This window comes from Papio anubis, chromosome 1 (genome assembly GCF_008728515.1).
Source record: "Papio anubis isolate 15944 chromosome 1, Panubis1.0, whole genome shotgun sequence".
Taxonomy (NCBI): domain Eukaryota; kingdom Metazoa; phylum Chordata; class Mammalia; order Primates; family Cercopithecidae; genus Papio; species Papio anubis.
In genome coordinates, this window is record NC_044976.1 from 975,887 (window position 1) to 998,208 (window position 22,322).

Consider the following 22,322-nt stretch of genomic DNA (forward strand, 5'->3'; position numbering starts at 1 on the left):
GCAGCCACCAAGGTTTTCCTGAGAGCAAGGCCCCGAGAGGTGCCCGGTTAAGGGGCTACAGGTGGGCTGCAGAGGGCAGAGCCTTCCCGAGCCCCTTGCCCACTGCCCTCTTTGGCCCTGCCAGGTAAGGGGCAGCCCAGAGATGGACCCAGAGTCCAACCTGTGTGCCCTGGAGCTGCCCTTCTGTCCCAAGGATGCAACTGGAGGTCACTGACAGGCAGACACCGGTAGGGCCCTATCCAGCAGTGGGTGGCCATGAGTAGCTTTCCCTGGAAGCAGGGGACCTGGTCAAGGCTCTCTCAGGATACAGAGGCACACAGAGGGGAGGGGCCAGGAGTCCTCCCAGGCTGGAGCTGCCCTCCCACGGTGCAGCCACTGGCAGGGTGGAGCTCTTCCCACGCCACACCGGGCTGCACCGGGTCACCACAGTGCCTCGGGGGCCGTCCTCTCCAACAGAAGACCACACCACACTGACCCGCCCTGTGAAGAGGTCAGGGGCTCGGTCTTTCTTTCTGGGTGCCAGGGTCCCATCTGCTGTCCCCACCCCCACCCAGCTCAGGGCCCAGAGGTCTCCACAAGGGACTTCCTCCACAAGCCTCATGCCCTTGGCGGGGACCTGGACCTGCTGACTGGCCCATTCACCAGAAGGCAGGGGCCCCAGCGGGGACTCCCGATGACCCCGGCAAGGACTCCTCCCCACGACTTGCTGGCTCCCCTACATTGGGTTCTGCCTCATGAGCTACTTTAAAAAAAAAAAAAAAAAAAGTGGTAAAGGCCGGGCGCGGCGGCTCACGCCTGTAATCCCAGCACTTTGGGAGGCCGAAGCGGGCGGATCACGAGGTCAGGAGTTCAAGACCAGTCTGGCCAACATAGTGAACTCCCGTTTCCACTAAAAATACAAAAAAAAAAAAAATAGCTGGGTGTGGTGGTGTGTGCCTATAATCTCAGCTACTTGGGAGGCTAAGTCAGGAGAATTTCGTGAACCCAGGAGGCAGAGGTTGCAGTAAGCATCACACTCCAGCCCAGGCGACAGTGAGAGACTTCATCTCAAAAAAAAAAAAAAAAAGCCAGACGCAGTGGGTGGCTCATGCCTGTAATCCCAGCACTTTGGGAGGCCGAGGTGGGCGGATCACCTGAGGTCAGGAGTTTGAGACCAGCCTGGCCAACGTGGCGAAACCCCACCTGTCCTAAAAATACAAAAATGGGGGCCAGGCACAGTGACTCACCCCTGTAATCCAGAACTTTGGGAAGTCAAGGCGGGCAGATCACCTGAGGTCAGGAATTCAAGGCCAGCCTGGCCAACATGGCAAAACCCCACCTCTACTGAAAATATAAAAATTAGCCGGGCATGATGGCACACACCTGTAGTCCCAGCTACTCAGGAGGCTGAGGCAGGAGAATCACTTGAACCTGGGAGACAGAGGTTACAGTGAGCCGAGACCGCGCCATTGCACTCCAGCCTGGGCAACAAGAACGAAACTCCGTCTAAAAATAAATAAATAAATAAATAATATAAAATAAATAAACAGAGACAGGGTCTCGCACTGTGGTCGGATTGGAGTGCAGTGATGCAATCATGGCTTGCTGCAACCTCAACCTCCTTGGCTCAAGTGATCCTCCTGCCTCCGCCTCCCAAGTAGCTGGGAATAGAGGTGCCTGCCACCATGCCTGGCTAATTAAAACAAATTTTTTTTTTTTTTTTGTAGAGATGGGGTCCCATCCTATTGCCCAGGCTGGTCTTTTAGCTATTATAAACAATGCTGTTATACACATTCTTTTTTTTTTCCGAGACAGAGTCTCACTCTATTGCCCAGGCTGGAGTGCAGTGGTGTGATCTCGGCTCACTGCAAACTCTGCCTTCTGGATTTAAGCTATTCAGCCTCCTGAATAGCCTCAGCCTCCTGAGTAGCTGGGATTACAGGCACCCGCCACCACGCCTAGCTAATTTTTGTATTTTTAGTAGAGACGGGGTTTCACCATGTTGGCCAGAGTGGTCTTGAACTCCTGACCTCAGGTGATCCGCCCACCTTGGCCTCCCAAATTGCTTGGATTGCAGGTGTGAGAATTACAGGCGTGAGACACCGCACTTGGCCATACACATTCTTTTGTTTGAACATCTGTTTTAAATTATTTGGGGTATATACCTAGGAGCAGAGTTGATGGGTAACATGGTAACTTTTTTTATTTTTTTGAGATGGAGTCTTGCTCTCTTGCCCAGGGGCTCACTGCAACCTCCACCTCCTGGGTTCAAGCGATTCTCCTGTCTCAGCCTCCCAAGTAGTTGGGATTACAGGTGTGCACCACCACATGCAGACAATTTTTAGTTTTCATTGAGATGGGGTTTTGCCATGTTGGCCAGGCTGGTCTTGAACTCCTGACCTCAGGTGATCTGCGCACCTCGACCTCCCAAAGCGCTGAGATTACAGGCGTGAGCCCCTGCGCCTGGCCTTGTAGTTTTATGGTTAAGTTACTGATGACTGTGTCCCACAGCAGCTTTGACATTTTACATTCCCCCCTGCAGTGCATGAGGTTTCCAATTTCCCCACATGCTGATCAATATTTATTTTCCTTTTAAAAAAAAAAATCTATTCTTGGCCGGGCACAGTGGCTCACGCCTGTAATCCTAGTACTTTGGGAGGCTGAGGTAGGCGGATTGCCTGAGCTCAGGAGTTCGAGACCAGCCTGGGCAACATGGTAAAACCCCAACTCTACTAAAATATAAAAAATTAGCCGGGCGTGGCAGCGTGTGCCTGTAGTCCCAGCTACTCGGGAGGCCGAGGCAGGAGAATCGCTTGAACCCGGGAGGAGGTGGCAGTTGCAGTGAGCCAAGATTGCGCCACTGCACTCCAGCCTGGGCGACAGAGTGAGCCTCTGTCTCCAAAAATAAATAAATAAAATCTTTTCCAAGTGAGTGTGAAGTGCTATCTCCTTGTGGTTTTCATCACACTTCCCTAATGCTTAACGACCTTGAGGATCTTTTCATGTGCTTATTTGCCATCGCACATCACCTTCAGAGAAATGCCTATTTGAGGATTTGCCCATTTTTTGAATAGGGTTGATCGTTGTTGTTTTAAAAAGCTATCTGGACTGGGCGCGGTGGCTCACGCCTATAATCCCAGCACTTTGGGAGGCCGAGACGGGCAGATCACAAGGTCAGGTGATCGAGACCATCCTGGCTAACACGGTGAAACCCCGTCTCTACTAAAAATACAAAAAAAAAAAAAATTAGCTGGGCGCGGTGGCGGTGCCTGTAGTCCCAGCTACTCGAGAGGCTGAGGCAGGAGATTGGCATGATCCCGGGAGGCGGAGCTTGCAGTGAGCCGAGATAGTGCCACTGCACTCCAGCCAGGGGGACAGAGCAAGACTCCGTCTCAAAAAAAAAAAAAAAAAAAAAAGGACACTATCAAGAGAGTGAAAAGACAGCTTATGGGAATCTTTGCAAATCATGTATCTGGTAAGAGCCTAATATCCTGAATATACAGATAGCTGCTGCTTCTTTTTTTTTTTTTTGAGACAGAGTCTCGCTCTGTTGCCCAGGCTGGAGTGCAATGGCGTGATCTCAGCTCGCTGCAACCTCCACGTCCTGGGTGCAAGCGATTCTCCTGCCTCAGCCTCCCAAGTAGCTGGGATTACAGGTGCTTGCCACCACGCCCAGCTAATTTTTTTTTTTTTTTTTAGTAGAGACAGGTTTTCACTGTGTTGGCCAGACTGGTCTCAGATTGCTGACCTCAGGTGATCCACCCGCTTCGTGACACAAACAGCTTTTTTTTTTTTTTTTTTTTAATGAGACGGAGTCTCACTCTGTCGCCCAGGCTGGAGTGCAGAGGCGCGATCTCCGCTCGCTGCAAGCTCCGCCTCCCGGGTTCATGCCATTCTCCTGCCTCAGCCTCCCGAGTAGCTGCGACTACAGGGGCCCGCCACAACGTCCGGCTAATTTTTTGTATTTTTAGTAGAGACAGGGTTTCAGCATGTTAGCCAGGATGGTCTCAATCTCCTGACCTCGTGATCCACTCCCCTCGGCCTCCCAAAGTGCTGGGATTACAGGCGTGAGCCACTGTGCCCTGCCATACCCGGCTAATTTTTTTTTAACGTTTTGTTTGTAGACACAGCGTATCCCTATGGTGCCCAGGCTGGTCTCGAACTCCTGGGCTCAAGAGATCCTCCCACTTCGACCTCTCACCGTGATGGGATGACAAGAGTGAGCCACTGTGCCTGGCCTTGTTCTTTGTTTTCAAGATTGTTCTGATTATTCAGTACCCTTGCAATTCCACATGAATGTGAGGATCAGCTTTTCCATTCCTGCCAAAAAGGCCATTAGTATTCATCACCTGCTTTTTGAAAAAAGATAAATTCCTAGGGGAGGCCACACTGTGGTGCTTGGATGCCAGGGTGGTGTCTTAGTCCTTCCGGCCTAACACGCTGACCAGTGCGGTCAGCTCACCAAGGGCAGGCAACAGCGTGATGGGAAGCAGCAGGGCTCTGAGCAGGGACATGACCCCCTCTGGTGGCTGAGAGGAGACCATCCCACAGGGCCAGGGTGACCACAGAAGAGTGCAGATGGGCTGTGAAGGGTGGGCAGGGCCAGGTATTCCTGAGTAACAGATTTGCTGGTGGTACAGGGACGAGGACAGTGGGGGAGTCGAGGCTGACACCTGGGTGTTTATCTAAGCAATTGGGCATCAGAGCTGGGGTTGGCTGTTATGGTCAGAGGAGGGAGAGAATGTGCTGGTGTTTGGACCTTTTTAGCCTGAGATGCTTCTAAATGTTTGGGTGGAGAGGCAGGCATGGAGAGGGTGTCTCAGGGGCCTGCAGAGCCACAGGTCAGCAGGGCACACAGTGGGGACATGTGTAGCTGAGGACCATCCTGGGGCTGCCAATATCCCCGCAGGAGGGGCTCCTGGGAGTGCTGTCCTGGGTGTGGGGAAGATGGGCAATGTCCACCCAGGCCAGCTTGGCCAGCCCTTGGGAGTGGCTAAAGCTTTCTGGGGGTGGGCGTGAGAGGCAGGGCTGCTGGTCTCAGACTGGGTGTTGCCCCCAGGCCTGGGATCCACTAGTCCCCATCTCCAAGGCCTGGAGATAACAGGCCTTGGCCTCGGGGAATCCAGAATGTACAATTTCAGCCCAGCCCATCAGGGTAGTGGAGTCTCCCTGGGACTCATGCCTGGGACTCAAGTGCAGCCTTGACACCTTCTGAAGTGGAGGCCGGCACCACAGCATGTGCCCTGGGGCAGGAGGGGGCAGCTGTGGCCCTTGGGCAGGGCCATCCACCCAAACATTTAGAAGCATCTCAGGCCCAGGGCTCCATGCAGAACCCCCAGGGTCTCAGCCCCTTGACTCCTAGGCAGGACTCACCCCAAAGGCAAGGCCTTCTCCTGGGACTACCCCTGGGGCCTGAGGTTGTTTGTCTAGAATGTTGTCCTGAGGCTCCAGCGTGTGTCCCCTGGGAGCTGATGCAAGGTTTGCTTGAAGGAGGCAATAAGGGGTGGGGTGTGGTGTGGGGACCAGTGAGGTCCTGGAGGGGGGCACAGACCAAGGCGGTGGTCTGGGAGGTCTGAGGGCATGGGCGCTGCCCACGGATGGAAGAGGACTCCAAGCAGCAGGGATTTGGGTGGAACCAGGAGTCCTCGAGCAGGGGTGCTGCCCCTCCTGGGGCGACTGGGCCTGCAGGTGCTGGGTGTTTTGGAAATCAGCAGGTGTGGCCAGGCACGTGGCCCCTGGAGCCTGTGGCTGACGCACGTCTGAGACAGGCTGGGCGCTGCTGCATGCCTCCTGGAGCTCTGCCCAGGCCTGTAGGCCTGCCCTGCAGTCCCCTGGGGGTGGGCCCAGCCTGCCCATCAGACTTTCTTTCTTTCTTTCTTTTTTTTTTTTTGATGGAGTCTCCCTGTGTTGCTCGGGCTAGAGTGCAGTGGCCGGTGCCACATGGGCTCACTGCAACCTCGCCTCTCAATCACCCCAAGCAATTCTCCTTCCTCAGCCTCCCACGTTACTGGGATTACAGGGACGTGCCACCATGCCCGGCTAATTTTTGTATTTTTTTGTGGAGTTGGGGGTGGGGGGTTCGCCATGTTGGCCAGGCTGGTCTTAAACTCGTGACCTCAAGTGATCTGCCTGCCTCCGCCTCCCAAAGTATTGGGATTACAGGAGTGAGCTACCGGGTCCGGCCCCCGTCAGACTTCGAAGGGTCTGTCTGTCCTGCCCTGCGGCCTCTCCAGCAGCCCCTGGGGACCAGGTGTCAGGCCTTGGTCCGGCACTGAGCTGGGACCTCTGGGAGTGACCATGGGGAGGAAGCGCCCATCCCTGCAGAGGGTGGAGGGAGTGAGCGGCTGAGTCAACCTGACTCCTGGGGCCCTGCTAAGGCCAGATCCATGCCCACCCGCGCCCAGGGCCTGCCCGCCTCAGCCTGGGTGTTGCCCCCAGGCCCGCACGTCCCCATTTGCGGTTCCCTCTGGGAGCTGGAAGGAGGCGGGACAGCGCGGCTGCGGGGGTGCAGGGGCTCCTGGGCCACCGGGCGCGCTGGGGCCCGGGCTGCCTGGAGGATCTGGGGCTCCTGGTACGTTTGGACAACATGACCCAGCTGCCGTCACATTCGAACGAGGCTGAAGAGGACGCGGACGGAGAAGTCCCGGAACCTGGCTGCCACTGCGCCCCGAGGTGGAGCAGGGAGCCGGGCCGGGCCCTCTGCGGCGAGGGCGGCTGCTGGCGAGGGGCCTCTCGGGAGCCGCGGTCGGGGCGCCCCGCGAGGCCGCAGCCGGCGCCTCCGTTCGTCCCCGGCGACTGTGGGAGCCCGGAAGGGAAACGCACAGGGCCGGGTGTGAACGAGGACGGAGGGCGGCGCCGGGTTCGCAGCACTCGAAATCCCCACGACCGGCCTCGGACGGCGACCCCGGCCGGCCCAGCTCCCACTCCAAGCCGGGTGACCCGAGACGCCCAGGCCCCGGGACCGCCCCGACTCCGCGCGGCCTCCGAGCGCCGTCTGGTGGGAGAGCGCGGAGCTAACGGCCGGGGGCGGAGCTTCCAGGTGGGGCGGGGCGGAGACAGGGCGGGGCGGGCGACAAGGCGGGCCGTGGGGCGGGGGGGGGCAACTGACGGGGCGGGGCCGGATGACGGGGCGGGGCCGGGTGACCGAGGCTCCGCCCACTTTCGCCGCCGCCGTCAGGACGCAAGGCGCTGGCGAGCACAGGCTCCCACGGGCTGTGCCACGTAAACGTCAAGCAAGAAGCAAGAAACGGCCGCGCGCGGTGGCTCATGCCTGTAATCCCAGCACTTTGGGAGGCCGAGGCGGGCGGATCACCAGAGGTCAGGAGTTCGAGACCAGCCTGGCCAACATGGTGAAACCCCGTCTCTACCGAAAATACAAAAATTAGCCAGGCGAGGTGGTGGGCGCCTGTAATCCCAGCTACTCGGGAGGCTGAGACAGGAGAATCGTTTGAACCCTAGAGGCAGAGCTTGCGGTGAGCTGAGATCACGCCACTGCACTCCAGCCTGGGCGACAGGGCAAGACTCTGTCTCAATAAAAAAAAAAAAAACAACCCCAGCGGGAAGCCTCTAGTGCAGCGCTAGGCCCCACCTCAGGGCGCGCTGGGCTTCGCTCCTCCACCCCCACTTCGCATAGGGAAGTTGAGGCACAGCCCGGCTTTACGGAACCCGGCTGAGTACCGCGGATGGAGGGAGAAGCCCTGGCGTCGCCGCCCCCGCTGCCGGTCCAGGGCAGCTGGTAGCTCTGCGCGCTGGTCCCGGAAGATCCCGGGCGGCGGAGGGACGCTCCTTTGTTTCTAGACAAGCGTTCATTTTCCAAAATAATCAATGGTTTTCAGGGCTGCTAACCCGCAGCCCGTCCGCCGGCCTGCCCTCTCCCATAAACAACCACTTTCAACTCTTTGAGCTCTTTCCTCTTCCTCTGTTTGTTTGTTTTGTTGTTTTTGAGACAGGGTCTGGCTTTGTCACCCAGGTCGGAGTCCGGTGGCACAGTCATAGTTCACTGCAGCCTCCACCTCCCTGGCTCAAGCGACCCTCTCACCTCAGCCTCTTGAGTAGCTGGGACCACTGACCACGCCCGGCTGATTTTTTTTTTTTTTTTTCTTTTGAGACCTAGTGTCTCTGTGTCACCCAGGCTGGAGTGCAGTGGCACGATCTGAGCTCACTGCAAGCTCCGCCTTGCGGGTTCAAGCAATTCTTCCTCAGCCTCCCAGGTAGCTGGAACTACAGGCGCCGCCACCACGCCCGGCTATTTTTTTTTTTTTTTTTTTGTATTTTTAGTAGAGACAGGGTTTCACCGTGTTAGCCAGGATGGTCTCGATCTCCTGACCTTGTGATCTGCTGCCTCAGCCTCCCAAAGTGCTGGGATTACAGGCGTGCGCCACCGTGCCCGGCTGTGTTTTTGTAGAGACAGGGTTTCGCTATGTTGCCCAGGCTGGTCTCCTGGGCTCAAGCCATCTTCCCACCTCAGCCTCTGGCAGTGCTGGAATTGTAGGTGTGAGCCACCACGCCTGGCCCTGAATGTACTTTTGTAATGTGACTTTCTACTTTCTATTTATGCTTCTTTCTCCCCTCCTGTGTTCTGTTAGATTTGTTACATTTTCATCATTATTTTTCTTCTGCAGGTGTGGAGGTTATACAGTTTCAGTCGTTTTAATGGCTACCATAGAGGTTTCACGCTGCATTTTAAGCCCAAGGCATTGTCTCTAGCCATCTCCTGTGCAGTGCTGGGAGTGCAGGGCCCTGCTGTTCACATCCCCTCCTCCTTGTGTGGTCTGGGGGTCCAGAGTTTGGGCTTCACTTTGTTTTTTCACCCTTGCCCAGGCCAGGCTCCCATAAGCAGATCCTGAGACAGGGACTCAAAGGGACAGATTTTTGGGGGAATTCCAGGAAGCCACCGTGGGGGAGCTGGAGGTGATGAGGGTGGGAAGGGGCCAGCCCAGGGCTGAGCAGGTGACTGTGCAGGGGGCCACGTCTCGGGTGTTCGGTCCAATGCTTCGGCCAATGCTGTGGCCGGCCCAGTGCTCTGCCAAGGAGGCCTCAGGCAGAAGCTGCAGAGGGAAGGGAACAGCAGGAGAAGCCAGGAGCCGTGGAGTCCTCTTCCTACGGAGCCCACGCTCAAGGCCCAAGGGAGCCCTGTGGGTCCGCACCCCCCAGGTGCCATGGCAGCACCAGGCCCACTCGACTGCAGCTTGGTTCTGCTGCAGCTTTGCCCTCAGTGCCAACCTCATGCTACCAGGGCAGGTGGGGCTCGGGGAAACTAGTGTTGCCTCTGGTTTGGGTCCTTCCAGCATTGGGGGTGGGAGTGTCAGCTCTTCCTATGGAGCGGTGAGCAAACCTGCAGACGCAGAAGCTTCAGAGCAACCTCGGGATCAAACTTCAGGGGACACCTGCCTGGATGTCCCCACCAGGGCCCTGCCCGCTCTGACTTAAGTCCTGGGCTTGGGCCTCCTATTCGTTGCCTTCCCACTGCAGAGTGGAGAGCAGAGACGCTGCCTGAACCACAGAGGGCCCCCGACACTCACACTTGGGCTCACCCCTGGCTTTCAAGTGCTCCTTTCTCTCCTTCTGCCATTTGCAGCCTCGATTGGCGGCAGTTACCTGGTCCACCCCCTGCCCTTCCAACTCACCACCAGTGAGTGTAACAGGTGACTATGTGGGAGCGTGTGTCTTCGTCCTGCACTGGTGCCTGGTTGCAGCTTGGCGGCGGGGTGTCCACCGCCAGCATCCTCCCATCATGTCACAGCTTGGGTTCCCCAGAAGCTGACCCTGAGATGGAGTTTGGGCTAGGAGCTCCCTCTTAGGGGTCAGCCCCTGCGACAGGAAGGGGGAAGCAGAACCAGATAGAAGGGGCCCCAAACCACCTGCAGGGACCGTCAGAGTCCTGCCTGTGGACACAATGACCACCTTGTGTCTGTGTGGCTCAGGTGAGGTGGGTTTGCAGCCGAGGCTGCTGCCCCAGAGTGGGGCGGGGTCTCTCAGTGTCTTCCCACTGGGGACCCCCAGTGGCAGTGGTGATGTCTGCGGTGGCCTTCTGTGGCAGAAGCAGGGGGATGTGTATATGTGTGTGTGTCTGTATGTACACATCTCTCATATACACACACAAGAGAGATGTTGAGGAATTGGCCCGTGTGATTGCACTGTGGGCAGCCTCCAGGGAAGAGCTGGCGTTGCAGCCGTCTGGAGACAGAATTCCTTCTTCCTTGGAGGACCTCAATCTTTTCTCTTTTTTTTTTTTTTTTTGAGACGGAGTCTTGCTCTGTCGCCCAGGCTGGAGTGCCGTGGCCGGTCTCAGCTCACTGCAAGCTCCGCCTCCCAGGTTCACGCCATTCTCCCGCCTCAGCCTCCCGAGTAGCTGGGACTACAGGCGCCCGCCACTTCGCCCGGCTAGTTTTTTGTATTTTTTAGTGGAGACGGGGTTTCACCGTGTTAGCCAGGATGGTCTCGATCTCCTGACCTTGTGATCCACCCGTCTCGGCCTCCCAAAGTGCTGGGATTACAGGCTTGAGCCACCGCGCCCGGCCTAATCTTTTCTCTTAAGGCCCTCAACGAACTAGATGAGGCCCCCCTACATTATGGAGGGTCATGTGCTTTACCCAAAGTCTACTGATTTAAATACTTTTTTTTATTTTTTGAGATGGGAGTCTCGCTCTGTCGCCCAGGCTGGAGGGCAGTGGCACGATCTCGGCTCACTGCAAGCTCCGCCTCCTGGGTTTATGCCATTCTCCTGCCTCAGCCTCCTGAGTAGCTGGGACTACAGGCGCCCACCACCACACCACCATGCCTGGCTAAGTTTTTTTGGTATTTTTAGTAGAGACAGGGTTTCACTGTGTTAGCCAGGATCGTCTCGATCTCCTGACCTCGTGATCTGCCCACCTCGGCCTCCCAAAGTGCGGAGATTACAGGCGTGAGCAACCATGCCCGGCCTACTGATTTAAATACTAATCACATCTATGAAACACCTTCATGCCCACCCGTGTTCATTGCAGTAGCAGTTCCAACAGCCAAGAGGTAGGAGCACCTAAGTGTTCATCAGCAGATGAAACCGAGTGTGGTCCATCCCGAGAAAAACATTTCACTCAGCCTTAAAAAAGATGCCTGTTCCAGGCTGAGCACGATGGCTCACACCTGTAATCCCAGCATTTTGGGAGGCCCAGGTGGGAGGATCATGAGGTCAGGAGATAGAGACCATCCTGGCTAACACAGTGAAACGCTGTCTCTACTAAAAGTATAAAAAATTAGCCAGGTGTGGTGGCACCCACCTGTAGTCCCAGCTACTCGGGAGGCTGAGGCAGGAGAATTGCGTGAACCTGGGAGGCGGAGGTTGCAGTAAGCTGAGATCATGCCATTGCACTCCAGCCTGGAGACAAAGCGAGATTCCACCACAAAAAAAAAAAAAAAAAAAAAAGTAGAAGCAGCAGCCTATTCTGTCATATGCGACACCACAAATGAAGCTGGAGGACATTAATTCGGCCACAGAAACACAAACACTGGATAATTCCACTCCTAGGAGGTCTACAGAGTCAAAATCTTTTTTTTGTGTGTGTGTACGGAGTCTCACTCTGTCGCCCAGGCTGGAGTGCAGTGGCATGATCTCAGCTCACTGCAAGCTCTGCCTCCCGGATTCTCGCCATTCTCCTGCCTCAGCCTCCTGAGAAGCTGGGACTACAGGCGTCCGCCACCATGCCTGGCTAATTTTTTTGTATTTTTTTTTAGTACAGTTGGGGTTTCACCGTGTTAGCCAGGATGGTCTCGATCTCCTGACCTCGGTGATCTGCCTGCCTCAGCCTCCCAAAGTGCTGGGATTATAGGCGTGAGCCACCAAGCCCAGCCTCTTTTTCTGTTTTTTTATTTTTTTGTATTATTTTTATTTTTGTTATGGAGAATACCCCTTCGGTGATCAGAAGAGACACAAGATGGAAAATAAAGATTGGATGACTCTCAGGTCCTAGGGGTACAGGTACAGGGCATGTCCAAAGGCCACACAGAGGCTGGTCAGCACAAGGAGAGTGGGACAGAGGGCAAGGACCTGGACTGCTGCTTGTACTGGGCCTGGGTATGGGTAGAAGCCTATATGGAGAGGAGAGGGGTTGACGGTGGTTGTGACCATGTTGCTCCTCCCCACCTTTGTCAGGGCCAGGGCGGGGCCGGGGGTGGGCGTGCCCTCTGCTTTAAGTCGGGCTCCAACAGCTTTGAGTTTCACTCGTAAGCCCACCAGGATGTCTGGAACCTTCAGGACTGTGGCCCAGGAATGTCAGACGCTAGAGGCCTGGGAATGGAGGAGGCAGAGCCTGCTGTCCACTGGCTGTGAGAGTTGTCGGGGTGGGGGTTTGTCCAGGGCCACGAGGCCAGTGCAGTTCTCTGTGTCTCTGTACCCAGCTGGCCGCACCTGGGGACCCCGGGCCAGAACCCAGGATGGGCCCTGGCCTAGGTGCTGCGGCTCCTGCATTCTGTGCCCCTGGGGGAAGGTGCTCAGTGCATGAATTGTCCCCTCCCCAGCCCAGGGGAAAGCTGAGGCCAGGGAGCAGCCAGGATGAAGGTCAGGGCCTCCCTTGGCCCCACCAGACCCAGGGCTGCTTCCCTTCAGCCCCGGCCCCGTTTGGCTGGAGGTGTCCCAGGCCGTTGGCCTGCCCTCCTCAGCATCAATCTTGCAGTCTCAGCAGCTGGCCTGGGTCTCAGTGGGAGGCATCCTGTAGCTTCAGGTTTTTTGGCAGGCAGAGGACTGGGCTGGCGGGGGACACTGAGTGCCCCACCTGCTCAGAGTCTTCATGCCGCCAAGGGGCCAGTTCGGGGGCAGGTGTGAGTGTGACCCTGAGGACCCTGCCCTGCCACTGCAAACCTCACACCCCTGCCTGGGTGGGGCTGGGAGGAGCTGGACCCTGGCTTTGGGAGTCTGGTGGTTAATTAGATCCAGACAGGGAGGGGTCAGTGCGGGTCTGAGGAGGGAACACACGTGTGCAGGCGTGTGCTCCACTGTGGCGTGTTGATACTGACCAGCCTGGGCACCAGGCCCCCTCGGGAGCCAGCTTTGCTGTTCTGAGTGGAAGGGAGGTCAGGTTTCCTTGAGAAACCCCAAAATAGCCCCCAACTGTGCCCGACTTCCAGCAGGCAGCCAGGCCCTGTCTGTCTTGCCCCCTTTCCCCCTTCACCCCCAGCCCATGTCCTGCTGTCTTCTCCCTGAATGGTGGACCCTCAGCCCCTCCTGTACAAGGTGGTCAAGAGGTGCCTAATGCATTTGTTCATTCGACCTGTCCGGAGAGTTTGTGACATACTGGCACGGGGCCAATGTTGAGTCCACCAGGATGGGAGGGTGGCCAGTCTCTGAGCCACTGGGCACCAGCTGGCCAGGATGGGCCTTCAACAAGAAATCTCACTGGTAAGTGATGACAGCATGGGACCAGCGTCCCGTGCAGACCTGCTGGAGGGCCGCACCTCTGGAAAGGTAGACTCAGAGCTTGGTCCAGTGAAGAGGGAACAGCAAGGGGAACAGTGTGTGTGAGGGCCCCGCCATGTCTCAGCCCTTTCCTGAGGGCCCCGCCACGTCTCAGCCCTTTCCTGAGGGTCCCGCCACGTCTCAGCCCTTTCCTGGCCCCTGCACTCGGCCTTCGGTGCCCATCTTCAGGGTCGGGGGAAGGGCCGGGAAGGGTCCCTGTGGATAAGGCTGAGAGCCTGTCCCAAAATAGGGCCAGCAGGATTTCCCACCCATAAAAGGCTCTTGGAATCTGGACCCTGGGGACCCCAGGCAGCCAGGCCCAGCTAAAACTCAGCTGCCACCACTGCCCCAGCGTTCTGCCCACAGCAGCCCTGGTGCCACCACCCTGCAGAATCCCGTCAGACAACCACCGACATGGTAAGGCTGCTCCCTGTGCCCGATGGAGTCTCCAGCGGGCTGGTTGGGTAGGTTGAGCTGGAATCTGGAGGTGCGAGGACCTACCAGGGAGCCTGGGCAGGAAGAGGCTGAGGTGGAAGAAGTGGCCAAGCCCTGCTGCCACCAACACAGCCCTTGTTCCAGGGCCAGGGTGGAGCAGCCCTTTCTGGAAGCTGGCTCCCAGATGGGCAGCAGCAGTGGTGGCAGGCAGGTGTGGCCCGGTGCTGGACTCTCCCTCCAGAATGCCACACAGGCTGGAGCCTAGGACTCTGCTTCCTGGGCTGTATCCCAATCCTGGGCTGGAAGCCCAGGCCAGGGCTGGGCACCTCCCTACCCTGCTCTCAGCTTCCTTTACCTGTCTCACCTAGCGTCCATTGCCAGACTCCAGGACTGCAGCCTGGCCCGCCTGGCCCTGCAGCTCCCGCTGTTCCCTCGAATGCTGGCCCCTGCCTGTCTGGCCTTTGCCCCTGTGAGCTGCCTGGCAGAGCCCTGCTGGCCCTGCAAACCCCTGGCGTGTGACCCCTTGTCCGGGAAGACTGCTCTGCGCTGGGGGCCTCCTCTCTTACCACTCACCTTGAAAGGCTGCCAACGGAGGGATGGGTGCAGGGGTATCTCCGACCCTTCCCTGGACACAGGGGCAGAAGGGACTCCTGGTCAGGCCGGTGTGGGTGTCCCCTGCAGACAGAGCGCCTGTCGGCTGAGCAGATCAAGGAGTACAAGGGAGTCTTTGAGATGTTTGATGAAGAGGGCAACGGGGAGGTGAAGACGGGGGAGCTGGAGCGGCTCATGAGCCTGCTGGGTATCAACCCCACCAAGAGTGAGCTGGCCTCGATGGCCAAGGACGTGGACAGAGACAGTGAGCTTGTGGCTGGAGTGGGGTGGGTAGCCTCGGGGAGCGGCCCTGGGTCAGGTCTTGGTGCCTATGGGGGAAGAGGCAGAGCCCATGGGGAGTGCTGTGCCCCCTGTCCCTTGCGCCTCAGCTGTGCTCCTTGCAGACAAAGGGTTCTTCAACTGCGATGGTTTCCTGGCACTAATGGGAGTTTACCATGAGAAGGCCCAGAACCAGGAGAGCGAGCTGAGGGCGGCATTCCGCGTCTTCGACAAAGAGGGCAAGGGCTACATTGATTGGAACACACTCAAGTAGGGCCCGGGCGGGGGGCAGGCGGTGGGCGGCACGGGCAGGGCCGATGGAGTGGCTCAGCACCAGGCCCCACAGGTACGTGCTCATGAATGCAGGGGAGCCCCTCAACGAGGTGGAGGCGGAGCAGATGATGAAGGAGGCTGACAAGGACGGGGACGGGACCATCGACTATGAGGGTGAGTGGGCTGGAGCCCTGGGAGCCAGTGGTTGGGCCAGGGCAAGTTGCTGACCTGCCCCTCTGTCCCCAGAGTTTGTGGCCATGATGACCGGGGAGTCCTTCAAGCTGATCCAGTAGGGCGCAGCTGCTACAGTCGTGGGAGGCCTGCCCAGGAAGGCCACTGCCACTGCCCCCTGCCACCCACTCCCCCAGCTCTGTGCAAAATAAATGTTGTAGCCTGACTCGTGTGTGCCTCACTGTCCCAGCCAGGGTTGGGGGGCAACGGGCAAAGGCATGGGGCTGGAGAAGGAAAAGAGTTTTCCTGGCCCAGCCACAGAAACACAACCCCAGTCATTTCTGCCAGGACACCTGACACCACCCATTGCCCAACTCAGGGCTAGGAATGCCAGCCTGAAGCCTGGACGGGGTACAGGCCAGGGACCACGCGCTCGCCCTGCCTGCTTGCACTGGGGGTTGGCTGCCCAAGGGTTCCTCCCAGAGCCCTGGAGTCCCAGACTCCTTCCCACATAGGCAGAGATCACTTAAATACAAACTTTATTCTCTCTCCAATAAGATGCAGACGTCACAGCTGGCCCTGAGCTCCCACCTGAGGCTCAGGCCCAAGGGGCCTCTTCCAGGCTGAGGGCCTGCTGGGACTGGGCCAGGGGCTGAGGCTGAAAGCAGCAGCCTGCCTAGGCAGTGACGCCATGGGGCTGGTGTAAAATGACACCAAGGCTGGGGCCACAGCAATGTGTGGGATGGTGGGGTGGGCTGGGGGCCCTTGGCTCCAAGCGCTAGTTCTCGAAGCTCTGGTCCATTGTCCTACCTCCTTCAAGGGGCACCAGGGCTACAAGGTGGTAGTTGGGTATTGGGCCCCGACTCCTGGGGCATTGAAGTGGTCTCTAGGCCTGAGGCCCTAAGGAGAGGACTGGGTTTCTGGGAGAGTGCTGGCCCTTCCTCTTTGGGCTTGGCCATCTTGACAGCTTCATCGTAGGAGGGTGGAGGCTCCGGGGCGTACAGACTGTAGGCAGGAGGAGCCATGGAGTCCGGGTCCAGCTCCCCAAAGGGTACGGGTAACTGCATGCCCAGTGGGTACTGCACGGAGCTGTAGGCTGCAGGACACCAGAGTGGGTTCGTGGAGGCGGGCTTGGCATTTACCCCCGCCATCTCCACCCCCAACTCGAGGGCCCCTAGGCACTCACAGGTCACAGTGCTGTGTACAGGGCTGTCGCTGTCCATAGGGATGACCGCCAGGTCGCAGGGCTGCCGTGCTGGTGGCAGATGTGGCTGGGCCTGCGCCTGCTTCCGGAGGCAGCAGAACCGGACACAGCCGGCTGTGACCCCGCACAGCAGCAACAGGAGGACCGCCAGCAGGATGAGCCTAAAAGAGCAAGGCCTTCCCACTGGACTGACCCTCGGCCACTGGGCACCTGCACCCTGGGGAATGTCGTGGCACAACCACCGAAGACAGGTTAACAGGATAAAAAGCAGACAATGTTTCTGCACGTTGGAGACTGCCGTGGCCAAAGCCTGGCCTCCGGCTGCTGGGCCTGCCCTGGCTGTCTCTCCTGGGCTGGCCAGGGGTGGCCTTGGGCTCACTCCCAGGACTCGCTGTCCTCAGCGACTGCCCCACTGCTGAGTGGGATCGTAGGGGCTTCCCGCGGAGGCCAGGTGGGAGGGGTGGGAGGGAAGGTCCTGCTTGCTCGAGGTCACTTCCCGCCAGCGACCGGGACTGGGCGACAGCGGAGGCGGCCTGGTGAGGTTAGGGCCGGGCAGGTCTGGCCCCGGTGACCCCCGCCCCAGAACCGTCGGACGCACGGCTCCGCCGCGGGCTCCACTTACCCCACGTGCCACAGGCTGCTCCAGCGGGCCTGGGGCAGACACCTGCGGGGACGGCGGCACCTGGAGCAGGCGGGGCATGGGCCGGCCGACCTCACCGCCCGCACCTCCCCACAGGGCGGGGCCAGGCCCCGGCTCCCTCCCCCCTGACTTACTGGTCCGAGGGGTCGCAGCTGCCGTCCGCGAAGCCCAGCGCCACCTGTGGGGACAGGGGTGAGCCCGGGAGGGGCGTGGTCCGAGCACGGACCCGCCCCGCGGTGGCCAAACCGAGAACGCGGCCCGACCCACCTGCGGCAGCGGCAAGAGCGGCAGCAGCAGCCGGAGCCCGCGGGCGGCCAGCGACCCCCGGCCCATGCTCTGCGGAGGTTGGAGCAGAGCCTGGCGACGCGGCTTTATGGAGCCCCGCCCACCACAGGACACACCCACCACATGACACGCCCACAGAACGCCCGCTCAGCGTAAACCGCGCCCACCAGGCCTCGCTCGCCGCAGGCCCCTCCCACAGGCGCACACGCCTACTGGACGCCCCACACAGGGTAAACCCTGCCCGCCGGGCACCGCCCAGTGCAAGCCCCGTTCCTCGCAGGCCCCGCCCACAGGGACACACGCCCACAGGACGCCCCACGCAGCGTAAACCCCACCCGCAGGTCCCCGCCCAGAGCAAGCCTCTTTCGCCGCAGGCCCCGCCCACAGGAGGCCTCGCCCACGAGACGCCCCCACTCGCTGGACCTCCGCTCAATGCAAACCCCACCCACTGGCTCCACGCCCGCCATAAGCCGCGCCCACCAGACACCGCTCAACGCAATCCCCTCCCACTGGGCCAAGCCCTACGTGTTCAGAGGGTTTGTCCGCCCCAAGCCCTGCTTCGCAGCTCCACCTGGCCCAGAGTCGCGAGGCGACGGTAGGTCTCGCCCTCAGCCCGGGCATGGCGCCTTCACCCCGGCCGGCCGAGCGTGGCCTGCTCTGGCGCTGATCTGGGCGTGGCCCGGGAACCCGCGGGAGCTGGCCTGGAAAGTCGTGGCTGCCTTGGGTGTGGTCCCTCGGGTCCAGTCTTGCAGGCAGGCTCCAGGTGAACTGGAGGGTCACGCCACCAAGATGCTGGGCGTCCCGAACGTGGTGTTTGCACACTGATTGTGGACCTGAGCTGCAGGCGCTGCCTGGGGGCTGGCCCAGGGGGCTGGAGCCTGGCCCTGGCTCTGGGCCCTTGAGGCTCTGGGTGCAGACCACTTTCCCAAAGCACTTGGCCTTGGGGGCCATGCCCCACCTGGGGAATGCGGCCTCCATTCCCGAGGGCCACAGGGAGCCCAGCACCCTTTCCTCAGCCTGCAATGTCCGCTGCTCCCCGTGCAGGGGCAGGCGGGGGCCATTTCTTCCAGGGGGACCCCTGACCCTTATCCCTCTGGCACCAGGCCAGGGGCCCTGTTAGGCTCTTGCTGCTCTCTGCTCCCCGTGCGACCAGCAGCACACCGTCCGCCGGGCGGTCAGGCTAAGGGAGGTGGTCACACAGCAAAGGGCAGGGTCCATCTTACTGCAGGAGGAGCACACACCCCTGGCTCAGAACTGTTCCACATGTGGGCGCTGCTCAGTGTGCCCCACCCCTACAAGGGCAGTGACCCTGGAGGGCAGGGCCTCCTCTGCGTGGCTCTTCTGCCCATACCTGCCCCTTCACTGCATCACTCCTTCCATTTTCGGGCTCTGCCTGAAGTTGCCTTTCACCTCCTAGGGCCTGTGCCATGGTCCTCAAGGGCCCTTCCTGCCTGCCCAGCTCTCCGGGCCTCTGGCCATTCTTCCCACCACGTTGACCGCGCTGGTCGTGGAGGCCCAGCACGGGAGTGGGAATGGGAGTGCATGTGCACCGCACGGCCTGAGACCACAGCCCCAAGTTCCGGAAGGTGAGGGTGCGGCCCCCATACAGGACCTGGGCAGGCCTCACCACTCAGTACCAGGGGCCTGCCAGCAGGAGAGTCGGGCCAGAGTTTAGAAGACAGGGGCCTCCTCAGGAAACAGTGCCCTCCAGGAGCACCTCCTCCTGCGGCTGGGGCCGGCTTGAACCTGGTGGAACCTGCCTTCCCCTCCCATCTGGTGTGGCGCAAGCTTGAGCCATGGCGGGTCAGCCCCAGGAAGGGCAGCAAGGGACGCATTGGACAGAAATCCTGCAAAATGCCACTGCAGGGTCAATGTCACTGGCTTGAAGTTTGGGGCAATGGCAAGTTCCTAGGCACTGTGGGCCCTGGGGGGCTGGGGGTGAGGGCAGGCAGCTCAAGACCAGCGTCCCTGAGGCCTATGCCCAGGAAAGCTCCCCGAAGCACCACCTGCTCCCCCCTGCCAGGCCAGGGAAGGCTGCATACGCTCTCCTGGTGGCTGCTGGTTGGGGTGGCACAGTGGCTGTGCTGCACTGTGACAGGAGGGCCAGGCTGGGTGGGCTCTGTGGGGACAGTGTCCAACAAGCCAGACTCCAGAGGGCAGGGTTGGGGTGGAGGCACCACTCTGAGCTCCAGGAGCATCTCACGGGCTGTGAGGGGTCTTCTCTGATGAAGGGTGGGTCAGAGCCCAGAAAGCCGAGCCCAGACTTATCTCAGATTAAAAGTAGAGACTTAAGTGCAGGAGCTGGGCCTCACCTGGCCCCTGCTGGGCGGAGGGGAGGGCATAAGTAGGCCGGGTTCCCGCCATCTGCTCACCTTTGCTTGGGGTCATCCGAGGTCCTGGGACTTGGGAAAAGTCTGGAGGTTCCCGGGGCCTGCCCTGGGCTTTGGAGCCCTGCCCTCCCCACCACCCATGGCCTCCCGGCTCTGGGTCAGCCTCAGCTCCGGCTGCACCCCGGCCCTCTGGACTGCCTGCCTGCTGCTCAGGGCACCAGGCTTGGGGGCCCTCCTCGAATTTGTGTCAGGGTGGCCTCCCCACAGGTGTCCTGCAGGATGGCCCCGCTCCAGGAGGCCCTTGCCAGGCAAAGTGGGTTTCATGGCTGTGAGGGGAGGGGCTGCATCCCCAGGGCTCTATCCCCACTTCTCATTCAGTGCTCTGTCACCCACACTGCAGGCTGCAAGTGTTAGCCTACAAAAAGTTTATTGACAGGCTGTGGGGGGCTCTCCTGGGGGCTCTGAGGGGCTCTGGCTAGGACGGCTGTGGGCTGGCCTGGCCTTCTCGCTGGTTCTGAGTCTGGGATCTCAAGAGTGGGCGCTCTTGGATGTACCTGGGCTTGCTGGGTCCAGGGCAGCAGGAAGTGGCCGTGGCACCATGTGGAGGGTGGCCTATTGAAATCTGCCTGGCAGAGGATGGCCAGGTCCCAGGCCCTAGGGTAGTATGGCCTGGCCCTCAGCCTGGGGAGGGCTTTGAGGGTGGGCAGGAGGGCCCGAGGGTGCTCTGTGCAGAGGCTTAGGGGCCGGTCACCACCTGGGCTACAAAGATGACCTTGTAGGTCTCCTTCACATCCCCCCTTAGCTGCAGCAGGGCCGACACCATGAGTGGGTGGTCTGGCTGAAACAGGAGGGGAGGGGAGAAGAGGCCTTCAGCCAGTGGGCACCCGGGGGAGGTCTGCTGTCTTCCCGCTGCCCTGCCCACCTGACTCCCCTGGGTCCTCCGCGGCCACCTCCTCCCCTGGGATTGGGCAGGGGTACAGCCCACCCAGCCTTTGGCGTTCCCAGGGCTCGCTGGCCTGGAACCCGAAGGCACCTACATCAAAGTCCGCAGGCGGCACCCAGGAGATACTGATGGTCTTCGTCTGGCCGCGCTCCACGGAGCCCCGGGAGGGCTCAATGGAGAAACCCTTGTGCTGCAGGGATGTGACACTGTCCAGGCTGAACTCAACGGTCTGTGGGGTATGGGGCTCCTGTAGGCTGGCGACCAGGCACCGCTCCCAGCAGCAGTGGGACTAGAGCTGAGGGTGCCCAGCTCCACTCACCCTCCCAGCTCTGACCAGCAGGCTGCCCACCCCACACCTGCCACAGGAAGTCCCAGACAAGGCCGGCTGTGGGGACAATCCCAGTGAGGGGCAAGGCCAGGAGGGGGGCTGCCCAGGGCAGGGGAGGCAGAGGGGCTGCCTAATATCCCCAGGGGCAATGCTGTGGGCACCTTCTTTGGAGATGGTTGGGTGGTCCGGATACAGCCCACCTGCAGCTCTCGGGTGGCAGGTGGGGCTGGCGTGTCTGTGTCGAACTGGATGTAGTCCAGGGCCACCAGGATGGGCCTCAGCTCCTCGGCCTCTGGAGAGGGAGGGCCTGGCCGGGAGCCGGCTGGAGGGGTGTGGCCAGGGGAGCTGCTCAGGGTCAGGCTGAGGCATGGGGTGGGGCTGCAGCGGGACTCCTCAACTCTGGTTAGCAGTGGCTCTCCTGCCTGGCTCAGGGGTAGAAGACTGGGAATCCCTGCCCCACTCCGCTGGGTCTCAGGGCCCCCGTCCACAGGGTAGGGGCACCAGGAGGCCCCGTGTCTGTTCCCTCCCCGGGGAGGGGCTCACCCTCTCTGTGCTTGGAGTCAAATACGGGGATCACCGTCAGAGACTCCACGGGCACGTCCAGGGGGTCCCCGCCCTCCACGAACATCATGTGCTCACGGGCGGCCCCTTTCAGCAGGATCTGGTGGGAGATTTTCTGGGGACAAGAAGTGGAGTGGCCTTGTCCCCAAAGCTCCGCAGCAGGGGCCCTGCTGGTGAGAGCTGGGCTGGCTCAGGGAAGGAGGCAGGGACGGCCTGGGGGCCCCGTGGGGCCCTGGACTCTGGTCTCTCGGCCCATGACCCTCAGTGTGGTGCTAAGTCCCCCAGCCATGGTACCCTCCGGGTCTCCAAAGTGGGGCAGTGCAGCGAAAGGCAAGGCTCTGGTTGGGGCCAGGGCCGGGCCCAGCTGAACTTGCAGAGCCAGAGCTGCACCTTTTCAAAGAGCACCACCTGGAGCCGGTCGGAGAAGTAGAGGCTCTCGTGGTCGGGGCTGAAGGTGACAGTGAAGTCCTGCGTCTTCCCGGGGTCCATGACGCCCTTGACGGGGGCCACGCTGAACACGCTCTGACCGTTGAGATTCTGCGTCCCTGCGGATAGCGTGGGGTGCAGTTTGGCCTTCCCCACCTGCAATCACTGTTTGCCCTCCAAGGCCTGCTCCATAGAGCTCTGCACCCTGCCCACCCCCCACAGAGCCCCTGTCCTGCCGGGTGCCCCCCATGGCCTTGCACCCCCCGAACCCCCATGGATCCAAGTGCCCCCCAGCTCACCGCCCACCCCCATCTTACCACCCACCCCCCATCTCACCACCCACCCCCCCAGCTCACGGCAACCTCCCCTCAGCCCACCGGAACGACTCCCCCGCGCCCACCGGCCGCGCCCTCCAGCTCGCTGACCACTCCCCCGCATCTCACCCACC

At 60.2% G+C, this 22,322-nt stretch overlaps 3 protein-coding genes across 7 annotated transcripts in view; 1 reads left to right on the forward strand and 2 right to left on the reverse strand.

The window, feature by feature from the left end:
- The first annotated feature begins 11,792 nt into the window (after positions 1-11,792).
- On the forward strand, positions 11,793-15,383 carry CALML6 (calmodulin like 6). Its single transcript, XM_021935105.2, has 4 exons — positions 11,793-14,699; positions 14,839-14,983; positions 15,060-15,160; positions 15,233-15,383. Exons 1-4 carry the CDS (start codon positions 14,576-14,578, stop codon positions 15,277-15,279), a joined length of 417 nt encoding a protein of 138 aa, XP_021790797.1. The 5' UTR covers positions 11,793-14,575; the 3' UTR covers positions 15,280-15,383.
- Positions 15,384-15,679: 296 nt separating this feature from the next.
- Positions 15,680-17,349, reverse strand: TMEM52 (transmembrane protein 52). Of its 2 annotated transcripts, XM_009212232.3 has the most exons (5): positions 17,269-17,349; positions 17,136-17,179; positions 16,984-17,025; positions 16,344-16,522; positions 15,680-16,253 (listed from the first exon to the last, which is right to left on the reverse strand). In XM_009212232.3, the coding sequence occupies exons 1-5, from the start codon at positions 17,332-17,334 to the stop codon at positions 15,973-15,975; spliced, it is 612 nt and encodes a 203-aa protein (XP_009210496.2). In that variant the 5' UTR covers positions 17,335-17,349; the 3' UTR covers positions 15,680-15,972. The 2 variants fall into 2 exon arrangements, with proteins under 2 accessions (XP_009210496.2, XP_009210535.2); XM_009212271.3 differs by lacking the exon at positions 16,984-17,025.
- Positions 17,350-20,026: 2,677 nt separating this feature from the next.
- The window catches only part of CFAP74 (cilia and flagella associated protein 74), a 77,847-nt gene continuing 75,551 nt past the window's right edge, over positions 20,027-22,322 (reverse strand). For 3 of the 4 annotated variants that reach the window (XM_009212504.4, XM_009212386.4, XM_003890986.5), the window contains 5 exons: positions 21,839-21,993; positions 21,431-21,563; positions 21,049-21,209; positions 20,654-20,788; positions 20,027-20,454 (listed from right to left, as the gene is read on the reverse strand). In XM_009212504.4, coding sequence (XP_009210768.3) covers positions 20,353-20,454; positions 20,654-20,788; positions 21,049-21,209; positions 21,431-21,563; positions 21,839-21,993 — 686 coding nt within the window. In that variant the 3' untranslated portion in view covers positions 20,027-20,352. The remainder of the gene's footprint in view (positions 20,455-20,653; positions 20,789-21,048; positions 21,210-21,430; positions 21,564-21,838; positions 21,994-22,322) is intronic. The other variant, XM_009212431.4, reaches the window with a different exon arrangement.

What these genes read in the sequence shown, in the direction of transcription:
- CALML6 (XM_021935105.2), top strand. Translation starts at nt 14,576, where the DNA reads ATGTTTGATGAAGAGGGCAACGGGGAGGTGAAGACGGGGGAGCTGGAG. An exon ending in CAAGGACGTGGACAGAGACA is followed by an intron (nt 14,700 to 14,838) that starts GTGAGCTTGTGG and finishes TGCTCCTTGCAG; the next exon opens with ACAAAGGGTTCTTCAACTGC. An exon ending in CGGGACCATCGACTATGAGG is followed by an intron (nt 15,161 to 15,232) that starts GTGAGTGGGCTG and finishes CTCTGTCCCCAG; the next exon opens with AGTTTGTGGCCATGATGACC.
- TMEM52 (XM_009212232.3), bottom strand. Translation starts at nt 17,334, where the DNA reads ATGGGCCGGGGGTCGCTGGCCGCCCGCGGGCTCCGGCTGCTGCTGCCG. An exon ending in AGCTGCGACCCCTCGGACCA is followed by an intron (nt 17,026 to 17,135) that starts GTAAGTCAGGGG and finishes CCGTCCCCGCAG; the next exon opens with GTGTCTGCCCCAGGCCCGCT. An exon ending in TGTACACAGCACTGTGACCT is followed by an intron (nt 16,254 to 16,343) that starts GTGAGTGCCTAG and finishes GGTGTCCTGCAG; the next exon opens with CCTACAGCTCCGTGCAGTAC.